Source organism: Hydra viridissima, unplaced genomic scaffold, assembly GCF_058129835.1.
Source record: "Hydra viridissima isolate aposymbiotic clone 2 unplaced genomic scaffold, HvirCarnegie_v1 scaffold_3, whole genome shotgun sequence".
NCBI classification, from domain to species: Eukaryota; Metazoa; Cnidaria; class Hydrozoa; order Anthoathecata; family Hydridae; genus Hydra; species Hydra viridissima.
In genome coordinates, this window is record NW_028324302.1 from 13,341,656 (window position 1) to 13,356,700 (window position 15,045).

At 29.0% G+C, this 15,045-nt stretch overlaps 1 protein-coding gene and 1 long non-coding RNA gene across 5 annotated transcripts; both read left to right on the forward strand.

Annotated features, from left to right (window-relative positions):
* Positions 1-4,501: 4,501 nt before the first annotated feature.
* On the forward strand, positions 4,502-7,997 carry LOC145202492 (uncharacterized). Of its 4 annotated transcripts, none has more exons than XR_016451143.1 (3): positions 4,502-5,583; positions 5,792-5,873; positions 7,543-7,997. It is a non-coding gene; the product is annotated as an uncharacterized LOC145202492 (long non-coding RNA). The 4 variants fall into 4 exon arrangements; XR_016451145.1 differs by having other exon boundaries at positions 4,502-5,459; XR_016451142.1 differs by having other exon boundaries at positions 4,502-5,873.
* Positions 7,998-9,021: 1,024 nt separating this feature from the next.
* Positions 9,022-10,746, forward strand: LOC145180359 (neuropeptide Y receptor type 2-like). The gene has a single exon (XM_080055233.2). The coding sequence runs from the start codon at positions 9,305-9,307 to the stop codon at positions 10,364-10,366; it is 1,062 nt and encodes a 353-aa protein (XP_079911359.2). The 5' UTR covers positions 9,022-9,304; the 3' UTR covers positions 10,367-10,746.
* Positions 10,747-15,045: the final 4,299 nt, after the last annotated feature.

Here is a 15,045-nt window from a genome sequence, read left to right on the forward strand (position 1 = left end):
AGATTAGTAAAATTCAAAGTTTAAAAAAACTAGAAGTTTCTGGGTACATTTTTATCTACATAACTTGGAAAAACAAAAGGATTGAAAACTGATATTCCGATACAGAGGGATGTACTGGGGAAAGGCCTGCCAGTTCAAGAAAAGATGACTCTTTCTAATGATCTTTACTGGTGAGTCTTATGGTTTCAAATAGATGCAAAATAACACATTTATAACAGCTTTTTTGTTTGTTAAACAAATAATACTATGAGAGTTTAAAATTTCTTATTTATTGCTGAAGATAACATCTACCTGTTATAGTGGTTGTATCTCACAAAACCCTTTTAGACAAAAATTTAACTAATAAAAGTTTAGAAAAAATCTAATCTTGTCAAGTAATGGAAAGATAAGCTGGATAAGTTGCTCTATATAACAATATGTAGAAATAATATATTTCTGTGTAAGGAGATGATCAATCATTTTGGTGAGGCTTTCATTGTATGGGTCTGTTCTACTATAAGGTACCACAACTTGATTTAGTCAGGTTAGAGTTTCAAAGAGATAAGGTTAGATCAAAATTAGTCTACCAAATGAGTCATTTGTGTGGTAAAAAAAAAAAAAAAAGAGAAAAGAAAAATAACTGACATTGCATCTTTGAATAACAACGAAAGATATGCAAAGAAAAACCTGGATTAAAGCATTGAAGATGAATTTAAAAATCTTAGGTGCAGGATGTAAATCAAAACGCTTCATCCTACAGTTTGCAGGAAGTGAATGAAATAACTTCAGCAGGCAGCGCGAATAATTTAAAGCAAGAAAATCTACAGTTAAAACAGTATAAAGGTCCTAAATACAGCTGTTCAATTTAACGTATTTTCTACTAATACACCATTACACCTGTTTTCTTTAAAGATTTTGATTCAAGCAAATCGTTTAAATCATAAATGAACTTGGAGACAAGAGGTTATAATTTATCCTATGGAATCACCAGACATTCAGATTTCGGAAATACACCTTAAAGAAATAAAATTGTTCATAAAAAGTTGACAAAAATTTGGAGAAAAAAAAACACAGACACTAATAGTACAGAGAAAAGTTTGAACAAAAAATTTGTAAAGAATAGTACGTAATATTTATATTTTTATACTTTCAGGACTGAAATAACGCTTTCTCGCCTTTAATGTATACCTGTTCGCACGTACGTTGTAGAAGACTTTTGTCAACTTTTTTTAAACAAGAACGAATACTTTTTCAGGATTAATTGTCATTTTCAGCTTCTCAATTGTTTTCATACTCGTACCCTTTAAGGATTGACCAGAAATCCACAATAGATCGTAATTCTGGGAAACAAGCCGGATTTTCAACTTTTGTAACATAACGGCTGTTTTTCTCATCCAGTAATTAGTCACACTTCTGGCATAATAAAAAGAGGCTAAATCAGACCAGAATACACAATTACCATTTACCATCGCCGTGACGTTCGTTAAAAAAAACTAACAGTTTTTTATGATGCAATTATTTTAATACACTGTTTGGCTAATTGCCAGCCCGATAGGAACGATAAATGGTCGAGAGATTTCACGAGGGGATATGCTAATCCAATCAAATTCTTTGAAACAAATTCTTCAACATTTCATTTATTATTGCTCTAACTGTTTATCAATGCGATCAGGAATTTGTTTTTAGTTTAAATAACAAATGTTTGTTTTTTAATGTTTTTACGATGTAGGAATGATCACGCTTGAATTGATTCTTAACTTTTCTAAATGAAGTTCTAAATTGGTTGTTCAAGAGACCTTTTAGACGATTGATGTTCGTTGCTGTCAAAGATTAAAGTTTTTTACCTGATCCAGACTAACGAGGCATTGGCTCATTATTCTTTCACTTCTTCACATAACGTTGGATGGGTCTTTTGAGGCAACAAAACACTCTAAGAAGTCTTAATTTTTAGTGTTAGAATACAAATTATAGTAATTGAACAATCATACAACTGAATAATTAAACAATTGTACAATTGTTGAAATTTAGTGAAAGAAAACTAATTAAGTTTGAGTGCTGTGATTGGATAAAAGTTTTGCTACTTTTTTTTAAAAAGTAGGACTTTTATAGTCCTACTTTTTTAAAAAAAAAACACCATAAAAAAGTAACTAAAAAAAACACCATAAAAAAGTAACTAACGAAAGTCAAAAAACAAAACACTGAAGTACATTATTACATTTTACGAAAGTTTTAAACAAATCTTGAATAATTAGAAAAACTTTTTTTCAACAACTTTGTTTGGTCTTGGTTTTTGAATATAATCAAAAACACAACGAACAGGTCATACTGTAGATTAACTTTCAACTCAAGAAACTAACAAAATCTGAAGTCTCAGGAAAAAAAATTATAAATATCAGCCCTTGATATTACAGTGACATAGTATGCCCATAAAATTGCAATTACCCTATAAACACAAGCAACTAACTTTCAACCATTTCGATTGGGCACAGATGGTGCATAAGGTGGTACAATTTGAGCATAGCCTGATCAACAAAGTAGAATGTTAAAATACTTTGAGCTGACAAAAAAAATAAAAAATCGCAAAAAGGATTTACGAAGAAGGTTTTTGCCGCGTTGTTTAAATATTTTTGATTAAGAGGTCGTTTCTTTTTCCATCCCATGATATAAGTGCCATGCATTAAGTGCACGATAAGCCATTGTGAATTCAGATCTTTTCAAAGGGTTTGTCATTAGAGTTGTCATTAATAGTGTCAAATGGGGGTTGAACCCGAAGTGATAAGAATAGAACTAGAGCTTATTTATAAGACTGACTCTAACTCTATATCTATTTTGCTCTAAACTGAACCGAAATGATACCATTCTTTGATTAAACGTGTGTTTATTACTTAAAATGCGCACTGGAATGCAGTTCCACGGCACAAACTTTATCGGAGCTTTCTAATGAGTATGTAATATAGGGGAAGGTCTCTAATAATTATGCATAATGAAAAGAGTTAAAAATGGGTGGAGGGGGGGGGGCAAAAATTATGTGAAAAGTAGTCGGTTACATACGAACAACCCCTTTTTATTTACAGATACAGTTTGCTAGTTTGTGAAAAATTTTTCTTATAAAGAAAGAAAAATCTGTAGTTCCTAAACCAAACAAAAATCAACTTTTTATTGCATGCGGAACTTAATTGAACTCTACTCAATGTATTAGTCATCTAACTGCATCAAGCCGATCCTAACCTATAACAGCTAACCTGTAACAGCCAACCAAATTGAGCCCTAACTGTGCAAGTTACCAAACCCAAACGGAACATCAAAAAGAAGGTTCGATTTTCTACTAAATAATCCTATATCTGCCAATCTTAGACTATAAAAAAACCAAATTAAATTATTAACTACAGTTTTTATTTTTAAACATTCCTTAAAGATAAACAAAGGGTAGAGTGAATAAAAATTGTAAATATGAACTTATTGATTTAAAAAGAAGAAATTTTAATATCTTAAATAAAGAAACTTTAAAATCTTGAAAAGTTATTCTGTAAGTTCATGCCACCAAAAAATGCCGAGACCGGGCTTCCAGAAAGATTGTACAAGGTTAGAGAAGAAAACAAATCAAGTTTTTTACGTATTTGTAAATTTTTTGTTAGATGTAAACTTGTTAGCTTTTTGACTTTTATCTAGTTTAACTGTTTTTTCGAAAAATATTTTTTGTTTCAACGTGTCAATAAATTAATTTTTTAAAATTTTATTATTTAGAAATTGAAGTTTTACTTCATTGCCAGTAGTTCACTGCAGGGAGCCATGAAAACAAGAAGTTTCTCTTTTGTTTGGCATTTGACAAGGTAATAATAAGAAAAGGTCTTCCATCAAGATTGGAATTAAATCCTCAAAAGATCACTGATTTTTATTGAAACAGATGCAATATGGTCTAACACATCAAGTATAAATAGGAAATTGAAAATTTTTTTTAAAACAGTTATAAAGATTTTCTGTGTGTTCGCGAAAGAAACCGAAGAATGGCCAAACCTTTTATTTTATTTCATCACTTCGTTATGGCGGTGCGTTTTTCACTTTGCAGACAAACAAAAAAAAACGAAAAACTATAAAATTATTTCTTCTTTTAAGTCTGAAAATATGTTTTACTTGAAAATAAGCGAAGTATAGGTACTAACTTGATTTATTGAACACCTACCTAACAACTTTATACATAATCTATATTTACTTTCAAATGTTTTTTAATATTTAATATCTGTATCAATTGTGATTTCGCAACGTGGATTTCAAAATTCCAGGTGCCTTTTTTCGCGTTGCAACTGAGGGGATTATTTCGTAAAAATTTAAGAAATGATGTCAGCTTTATTCTATACACCGAATAAAAAGAAAACATTATTTTATAAGTAAAGCATTTATCTCCTCCCTAGGCTGTAGAAACTTTTTATCGCCTATATCAACGGTTGTTGTTTAGCGCTAGAGGTTATATCCTGGAAACGAAGTTGATTATATCATTAAAAAAAATGTTGTTAAAATATTTATATTTTTTTCTGTACAAAGAATAAATATAATTAATGCCAATTTTTTATCTTTGCATATCCACATATGGCTCAAATATTTGTTGTTATTTTGGTTGTTGTTCTTTCTTCGTCTGAAATGGCTTCAACAGCATGGTTTCTTCAACTGGCTTCTAAAACGTGGTTTCTATGACTTAGAAAAGGGCAGAATGTTGTTTATAAAGATAATACCGCCGTTTTCCAGTCAGGAAACTTTCGCAAAAAGTAAAATTTCTGATTTGAGCTGCGCAATTTATTGAATATTTTAGATTGTCAGTAACAGTAGAATATTGTCCTGACTGGAGATTGGCCTACAGGATTAAAAATGTAAAAACTTTCGGTTTTTTAAATAATAACTTTGATTTCACACGCACATTTAGGATATCTATTTTTTTTTTTTTTTTTTTTTTTTACCACTCCAGCGCATCAGGTAAATTAATGATTTTGTGCAGTTTCTAGACTTGAGTTCCAGATTTTTTTTTTATATTCTCAATGTTTTTTAATGAAATAAGAAAAACTTAATCCGACTTCTTATCTTTATTTATCAGCAGTATTTATCAGCGAAACTAGTATGATAAACAAGTATCCGAGCAAGCTTGGGCATGCGAGTAGAATAACAAAAGTTTTTAAAATATCGGATGAAGCGAAAGATAAAACCTGTTCAAAAATATGCAGCTGGTGACTATAAAATGTTGTCTTTAGATATCAAGATGAGTTTAAAAAAAGAGACGGCAAACTAACTTCCTAAAAATTTACAGAAACAACTTAATCTTTACTTTTTTATCTCAAGATATCTAAAAATAACTGAAGGAAAAACGGGGCCAGTTTTAAACCAAAACAAGCTTCTGTAAAAAGGTTTTGCAACTTACAAAAGCTAAAATAGAAATGCATTTGATGAAAAAAATGTCGGTTAGTTTTCAGTTGGATGTAAAAGCTCTAAGAGAGGTAAATGTTAAAGGGATAATTTGAAAAATAAATTTGAGGGCAGTTGATAATTTCAAACTGCTTACTAAAGAAATTCATCATTTTTGCAATGACACAGGGATAGTTTCATATAGTTAAGATTGAGGTAAAACTTCGTTTTTGTTAAAAACTTTGATTCGAACAAAATGGTATTTAACTCTTTTGTGATTTCTGAGAGTGAAACCGAAAAAATTCAAAGTTTTATTTTAATAGACCAAAAAATAAATTTAAGTTTAAATTCAGATTCTCGTAAAGCTGAGAATTAGAAAAATGGCTTGTGTGTTAATGACAATTGGAAGGATGTTATATTTTAGGAAGTTTACGCTCTGAATTTGGATAAAGAAAATAGAAACCCCTAAGTGCTTTAAACCGCTTTCGTAGTTTTAAAAGATTGTTGTAAGTTTAATTCCTTTTTTTCTTTTTTCTTTTTTTATGTAAAACTACTTTTATAGATTTAAAAAACTTTTAATTCTAAAAATATGAGATATAAGCTATTTAAAGCGTAACGTAAAAGGAGCAGAGAGAAAAAGAGAATATCTTAGTTGGTATCAATTTATAAAGATTATTGGCAATGGAAACTTTAGCAATTTTAGCAATTTGACATTAGGTAAAATATAATATATATTTTACCTAATGTCAAATTGCTTGACATTAGGTAAAATATATATTATATTTATTAATTAAATATATATTATATAGGAAAATATAATATATATTTCATATATATATATATATATATATATATATATATATATATATATATATATATATATATATACAATCTAATTACTTTTTTTAACACAAAGATTTTTTGTGTGTGTTTATTGCTTTTTAAATTTCTTTAATTACTTTTATAATTACCGCGAGGTTTAAACTTTTCTGTTAATGATCTGTTAAAGGTTTATTCGCATTAAAGGTTCCGTTGAAAAGGTTAACGCGAAATTTTTTTTGAAAAATTTGTACACGGTTGAATTTTATACTTGTTTTAATCAACTCAATTGACTAAAAATAGTTTAATGAAGGGTGGACCGTTAAATCTATAAACAAAAGTTTATCGTCTTGACGATCAAATCTTTAATTAGCCTAATAAAGTATTGTGGTTGGTATGTGAAGTGGGGATAGTTATACAGATATTCATTTGAAGATTGTGTTGTTTTTGACAACACAATTTCTACACCCATTTGCATTCAGAACTAATATAGATTGTTATTAAATATGATTGAACTGTTTTTACACTTGAAATAATTGATATATATATATTTAGAATGAGCATTCATATTTTTAATGAAACAAGTTATTGTTCTATGCGTTAGAAAAAAATTAATATATCAGAAGATTATGCTTATGTTTATACTCATAAATGTGTGCGAGTGTGTATGTGCGTGTCTGTGTAAGTGTGTGTACATATGCGTATATACACATAGTTTTCCAATCTACGGATTTAAAACAATAACTTTGTGCTTCATTAAAAATATCAATTTTTTGACTAAGTAATTGGAGCGAATTCTTTAAAAAATTTCTGTCGTGTCTTTTCATTCACAATTTTTACAAAAGAAAAGATTTCCAAAATTAATTACGTACAACAATCGTTAAGAATTATTAACAAAATAAATATAATAAAAATGTTAAAAGTAACAAAAGTTCTTTGAAAAAAAATAATAAAAAACTCCATCAGTGTAAAAGCTTGAGAAACTATGCACAAATACTTATTTTGGGACGTTTTATTGAACGCGAACAAATGTTGACAAATGAGTTACTTTTGTGTACTTATCTTATTTAAGAACCTCTCCTCTCATTGCGCTTGTTTTTTTAATTGATTGAGCAAATCTGCTCTTAATTTAATAACTCTCGATTCAACTTTTTCGTGCGTATTTTTTTGTAAGCGCTATTGAGAGTTTTGTGTGTGTTAGTGGGAGGTAGAGATGACCTTGAGCGAGACGTGAAATTAAGTTGGAAAAATCTTTAGTAATTATTGATTGTATATCCTATTGTTTGAAGTTTGTCCTGTTGTTTCAAAATATATCCCCTTGTTTCAAACACATGGACTTTTAATCATTTTTCTTAGGATAAAGATTTTCGATGAGGTGTTTTCTTTCAGCTGTTGCTTCAAATTGTCATTGGTTACTTTCAGAATCTTACGTTTAGAGATTTTGAGCGGTATAAAAAAGGCAACAGAAACACTCCTTGTGAAAAACTGTTGTGCGAAGTCATCCAGTTTCAGATTGGTTGTTTTTTAACATGCTGTTGAAGAACCTCGTCGAGCAAAGAACAATCAGTTGCATCTATTAAATCTTTATCATAACTTGCCTATGATTGGTTAATCACGGCTAATGATGGCATATCTTATTACATACCTCTTTATTTTAATGCATTATGAGTATTGATGAGTTTATAATAGAGCTTGGAAAATTTAGCCGGCCCACTTTTCAAATCTAGGATTGGAGTTTTGTTTCAAACATTCCATTTATCATGGGATATTACACATGCGTCTAAAGAAAAAATAAAAGATTGAAAAGTTTAAATTGTTTGAAGTTTTCAGTTTAGGATTTTGAAAGTGTGTCGACGTTTTAGAAAGTGTTTTCGTAAATTTTAACTTAATATTAAAGATTTGTTAACCATGTTCGTTTATAAGATGTTCGTTTAAGTTCGTTTAAGGTTGTATTGTTTTTTTGTTTTTTTTTTATTCATATTTAACTTTTTTAAACTAAAGTCTTAAATAAATAGTTAAAATAAGGTACCACGCAGGGCATTTTGTTCTGCAAACTGTCTATTTTTTTCTATGATTTTCATTTTAAATATTGTTTTCTAGTATTATTTTATTTACTTAAGTATTTCTTTGTATAATCTGGTTTTAAAATTCTTTCATGGATGGAGGTAATATTTTAAATCTTCTTTAAAACTTTAAAATTTATGATTAAAGTTTAAACGGGAATTAATAGTATTTTTATAAATTTATATATATATATATATATATACGTATATATATATATATATATATATATATATATATATATATATATATATATATATATATATATATATATATATATATATTGTTATATATATATATTAAATATTGTTTTCTAGTATTATTTTATTTACTTAAGTATTTCTTTGTATAATCTGGTTTTAAAATTCTTTCATGGATGGAGGTAATATTTTAAATCTTCTTTAAAACTTTAAAATTTATGATTAAAGTTTAAACGGGAATTAATAGTATTTTTATAAATTTATATATATATATATATATATATATATATGTTCAACAATTTTTACAGGGTTTCATTTTGTTGTAGCATTCTATATTGAAAGACCTAAAATTTTTCCATTATTACATCAAGCTCTTTAAAAAATATATTTGAATTTTTCTTTTCACAGTCATTTTGATACTCCACTTCAAACTCATCTTCAGTTGTTACAGCTGAACTATTATTTGCTTACGTCATTAAGTCAGAAATTTATGTTATTATAAGCTTTAAATAGTTTTAGCGTATTCACTGTGAAATCCCTATATCACTCAAACTCTTCGAGATATTTTAAGGATGGCATTTTGTTAGCTAGAATACTCGAAACTCTTGATAATGTTGAATATGATATTTCGTAGGCGTTCTTTATAAAAACGATAACTTTTGTAGAAAAGCCGTGTGCGCTGCTTGTAGAATATGCTCTTTATGAGGAACAAAAATGAATCAATATTTCATTTCTGTTTTTTAATACTGGAACGTTAAAGGTTCAGCTGGAAAAATCAGTTTGCTATAGAACTGTTATGATTTGTAAAAACAATACGACCGTAATTTTTTTGTTTAGATATATTTTTAGTTAAAAACATGAACAATGAGACAAATGCCCATGTTAATGACGCAATGTCAAAAAAGATTTCGATTGAGCTCCAATATATTGTGCTTGTAAGCATTTTATTTTTCACTATTATTGGCAACGTATGGCTCATTCATTCAATCGCTAAACAAAAGAAGAAGCGGAGAAGGAATAAAGACGTCTCCGGAAGGTTTATTGCTAACCTGGCAGTATGTGATCTGACGTTAGTCTTATCAAGCATTCCAGTTGATCTAGCGGAGATAAAAGTTGGATACTTCCCGTTTGGAAACGTAGGATGTCATACTTTACATCCTTTATCAACAATAGCAATTGTCTCGATGTCTTTTGCACTCGTACTTTTGGCTTTGGAGCGCTATACGGCAGTTCTTTACCCGTTTAAATACTTTAAACTTCAAAAAATTCAAACTGGATTAGTAGTTCTATCTCATATTATATCGTTTAGCGTTGTGTTTCCGTACGGTTGGGTTTTACATATCGTTATTACCGACGGTAGACCCAGTTGCAAAGAAACTTGGCCTGTGGAGAGCAGTACATCATATACAATTGCTTTGTTTCTCGTGCAATATGGGATACCACTGCCGATTATCAGTTTTTTATATTTTATGACATGGAAAAAGTTGAAGAGCAATTACAGAGCCAAAGTAAAGCGCTCGATTACAAGTTTTCAATCCATAAAGTCCGGTCAGTTCTCTGAGATCGAAGGAGGCAGAAATGATGAAGGACTGAAACGTAAAAAAAACGTTTTCAATGTGAAAAAATGGAAACTTTTTTGTAACACAGAATCTCTGAGAGGTTTTAAAGAACGGACTAAACAAACACTGTCTCTTTTTAGACTTTTTACAATCATTATTGCTGTTTTTGCAATATTCATGCTGCCAAATCAAATTGTGTGGTTGTATCTTGCTTCAAATGGACACTGGATGAGTGATACATGGACAACAATTGCCTATTGGTTGACTTATTCAAGTTCTGTTTTAAATCCCGTTATATATGGAGTCAATCAAAAATTTCCGAAAATTTTTCTTCAGCTAAAACGATCTTTATACAGATAAAGTTTGTTAAAAACAATTTCCTTTTAATTTTTTTTTCTTAACTTAATATATTTCTTATAAATATTATTAACACAAAAATTTTATCTACTTCAAAAAAAATTACAAGTATAACATGATGTCGAAATATGTATAGTATGATATTGAGCGAAAACTCGGCACGAAGTGGGATTACTTTCATTTTTTTTAAAACTTGCAATTAATTTACATCAAATATGTACAAAACAAATTTTTTATAAGTGAGGTAACTTTTATGTTAACTTGTGTTAAGATTTCTGCTTTTTGTTATTTTTTTTTAACGGTAAATATTTTTTATATTATTGGTGTAAAATTGCAGGTTTCTTTTCAAATGCTTAAATTAAGTTACTTTTAACTGATTATATTTAATTGTCTCATTTTCTGAAGATTAATTATCTCTTTTAATAAATGGGAGGTCAGTTGAAATTTTTAAAAATCAATTTTTAACTTTAATGGTTTTCTTACTATGTATATATATATGTATATATATATATATATATATATATATATATATATATATATATATATATATATATATATATATATATATATATATATATATATATAGTAAAAAAACCTTTAAAGTTAAATACGAATATAAACGTGTAGTCTGAGAAAAAACAAAAAGATAAAGATAAACTTGTAAGATAAATTTCAGAACACCATTAGGGAAAATCTAATGAAGTTCTGAAGTTTAAGCCTATCGATTTTAAGTAATGTAAATGGCCAGCCAATCAAACTTATTTCAATACCAGTGTAATCAGTTGATAATACTCATCATTTATAAAATGGTCACAAGTTAATAAAACTGAGTGTTTCATCCCTAATTAAAAATCCTTTAGTTCGTTATTTTGAAAAAAGGTGTGTATGGCAACAAAAACATCAATTTACTGTTTTCTTAAGTAAAACTCTTTTTGAAAAGTACTAAGATTTATTTTTTTTATGTCATAGCCTCTTATCATTTACAAAAGTGTAAAAGGTTTTTTTTTTAAGAACTAATTTAGCGAAAGTTTTTAGTATCAAGTACCCGCGAAAAACATTTTATGATTGAAATAGAAACGAATGAATTGTTGTCTTCATCACGTTTAAATAATGTTTCCAATGTATTTCGCTATAGAAAAGTCTGCAGCGTACAAAGCTCCTAAAATGATTTGATTTGTTGCTTTGATTGTTTTTAAGAATTAACAAAAATCATTAAGTTTTTATTGATGGCAAATTCACGGAACATTCAGTTTAAAGACACTAATTTTATGGGTTTTGAAAGAAACTTTTCATATGAAAGTTCCTGCTCTGAAAGTTACAGAATGAAGACAGGAATCCTGTCTTTTGATGCAAGTTTTATGATCTTGACTTGATTGTCTAGAGCTTTGGTTGCTGCAGCTACGGGGACATATGTTCCTATCTATCTTATCTGCAAGTTTTTTGCCAATAAAAGATTTAGTTTTTAGCAATTGTATGAACGGCCGCTTTGAATGAAGCAGCCGTTCATACAATTGCTAAAAACTAAATTTACTTAGGGTGATACGGAACATACACCCAAACTTGGGTGTATGTTCCGTATCACCCTAAGTAAAAGTTATTATTTTGCCATGGAAGGGAAGTCAGAAGAATCTATAATAATTTCCAAAAGATATGCTTAAATTTATTTTTAGTAGAAAACGAGGACAATTAAACTATTATAAAAAGTTGACATTTTTCTATTTCTCCAACGGATCAACGAACACTAAAAATTGATTATCCTTAAAACCTTTCATTCCAAATATTTTCCTCAAAACGATTCTAGTTCAGCTTTGTAAGACTGCCTACCATAACGGTTTTTAAAAATTGGTTTTGTTCTGCAAGATATGAGTAGAGAGTAATATTAACTTAATAATAATCGAAGAACTGTTAAACATTTTAAAAGAAACCAGCAGTTGGTTATTTTCTAATAAACTCTTGTAATTTCGTAACAGATTCAGGATATAACCAATAAGCAAAAAAATAATATTGAGTAAATATACAGCTGAATCTTTCAGAATTAGGAATCGGCGTTAAAATGTTTCTGTTAAATGATTCATGAATATTCCAACTAGTAACCCAAAATATTGATTATTGATTGGTTGATCTCTTTCTGCGTAATACTACCCAATTGAGGCCAGTATTTAAGCAAAATTATATCGTAACCAATATTTTAGTGAAAATTGATTTTTCCCACCAATTCCTAACTCTCATCAACACATCAATAAAATAATTTTTTTGTAGTTTTGATCTTTTTCGCTGATTTTGTTGTTATTGTGTCCAATAGGGGTGGTAACCAATTAACGATTAATCGATTAAAAAAAAAATTATTCGTTAATCGATTATTTTTGCGAAAATAAATTGTTAATCGATTAGTTTATAATACCGATTAATCTTCAATATCTTGTGTCCAAATTTTAATAAAATACTTTTCTTCCTAATATTTACATTTTTCAGTCGATTATTCGTATTACCATGGAACTACATCTTATATATAATATATTTTATTCTTCCATGGTAATACTTACCAAAATATGAGCGAGTTGTGACGTTTCCTATCAATTAACGTTCAAAAGCTGTCAATCTACGAAATTATTGCAAAATACGAAATAAAGCATTCTTTTTGATTTTCACAGTTTTTTTTTTTTTTTTTATTTCATCAGAAATTCAATAAAAAATTTGATTTGATAATATTTAATTAGGAAGGTCTAATTTAATGATAATCTTTATAAAGAATGATGTTAAAGCTCGCTGATTCAAAAATTTGTGATTTACGCAGATTCATTTATATAGAAGTGGGGTTGAGCTCTTTCTAAGTGTGTTTGCTGATGGGTATTTTTTATGTTTTTCATCTTTAACATTGTACCGATGGGGGTCTCCAAACATTATTTATTTAAAGTGAAGAACCCTCGCTTTTTGAACCTTTTAAAAATATTTTTAAAAAACTTTGGTGCGTCTATAACTTCTTTGAACAAAAAAAAAAAATAAAACTAAAAAATAAAAATAAAGAAACTTTCGTGATAAATTTTTTGATAATTTTAACATTATTTTATCTTCTATTCAGCGGAACGTGAGATGCATTTCCCACCCTTTCCCCAGGACCACCAGAATATCGAAAAAAACTGTCCTACAAAATTTATGTAAACAGGTTGCGTCATGCAACGTTTTCTTTTCTTGCAGCAATAACGTCGCGTCTAATCGAACACTTAAATTTTGCAAAATCATTAATAAGAATAGAGTAAAAAACATTTATAAAAAGATATATATATATATATATATATATATATATATATATATATATATATATATATATATATATATATATATAACTTGTTGTTAAGGTAGATCAGAAGAAGCCCAGGCTCGTATGAGTATTGATAACTCACTTTGGAACACTGCCCAAGCTGACTATTGAATTTCTAGGCCTCTTGAACCTATTAGCATTTCCTCTTACTTGTTTACTTATAAAAGAGATGTTAACAGATGACCCATGGTAAAGAGATGTGCAAAGAGTACTTTTCATACAGCCGGCAATGATATTGGTTGCGTTTTTTCTAGCGACAATAGAAATATTGAATTAGCAAAAAAGGTAACTCATTTTGAAAAAATAAAACTTATGGCTGAATACTGGATGTTAAATTCTTCTTTCAAATATCCATAAATTCTGAAGGGCGGAAAAAATCCACAGAAGATATACCATGGTCTGCAACACATATCAGGTTGGAAATATTCCAGTTTTAAACTTTCTCCGTCTTTTTTTTAAAATTTTTTTTATTTTGGCTTTACTTCCAACCGGCTAAAATGCCCAACAGAAGGTGGGATATTCGACGCTTGCCTACATCACGCCGTTTAACATCTTGAAGTCAGAAAATCTGCGAGCACAACGGATCTACCTTGGGGCCCCCGGATGTCCGAAATACGAACGAAAAAAACGAAAGAAAACGAATAAGACCCGGATCACCTGCCCGACTTTAGCAGCTAATGACCAAGCTTCGTACCGGCCCCCTACCTCATCGGACTTTTTACGCCACAAAAGTGACTTACCGATTTTTTGATGGGCTTTGCGATACTACACTTGATCTTAGCCATTAGGCCGAGAAGCGAACTTTCTCCGTCTATAAATGGTGTTCTTCGTGTGAGTTTTGTTTCATTTGCCAAGTAAGTGAAAATATTAATTGTAAGACTGCATAACTTGCGCAACTATTTAATATGACAGGAAGTGACGATACGGTCGTTTACTTAAAGCGAAACAGCGCTATTATTATGCGCATGCTCCGGAAATAGAAATCGAAAGCGATGTAAACATTAAAAAAACTTATGATTTATTAATACTTGCAATCCTTACATTTTCTCAAATAATTTTACAAACTGAAATATTCTTTTAAAAATGTAAGTTGGGATAGTTCCTATAATTAGCAAAGTATACATGTCTTAAAAAAACCTTGAAATTTAATTGCGCGCGAATGTTAAGAACTGAAAAAGCAGCTGTCGATAAAGGTAAAACTGAGAATTTTAAAGTCAAAATAAAGTAAAACCTGATCGTAGAATTTCCGGATTTTTTTTTAATACTGAAATTTAGTCTATATACAACATAACAAAGCATGTTTTACTGAGCATTCAATTTTTTTACTTTACGTTGATGGCTAACAAGTGATGTTAATACACCA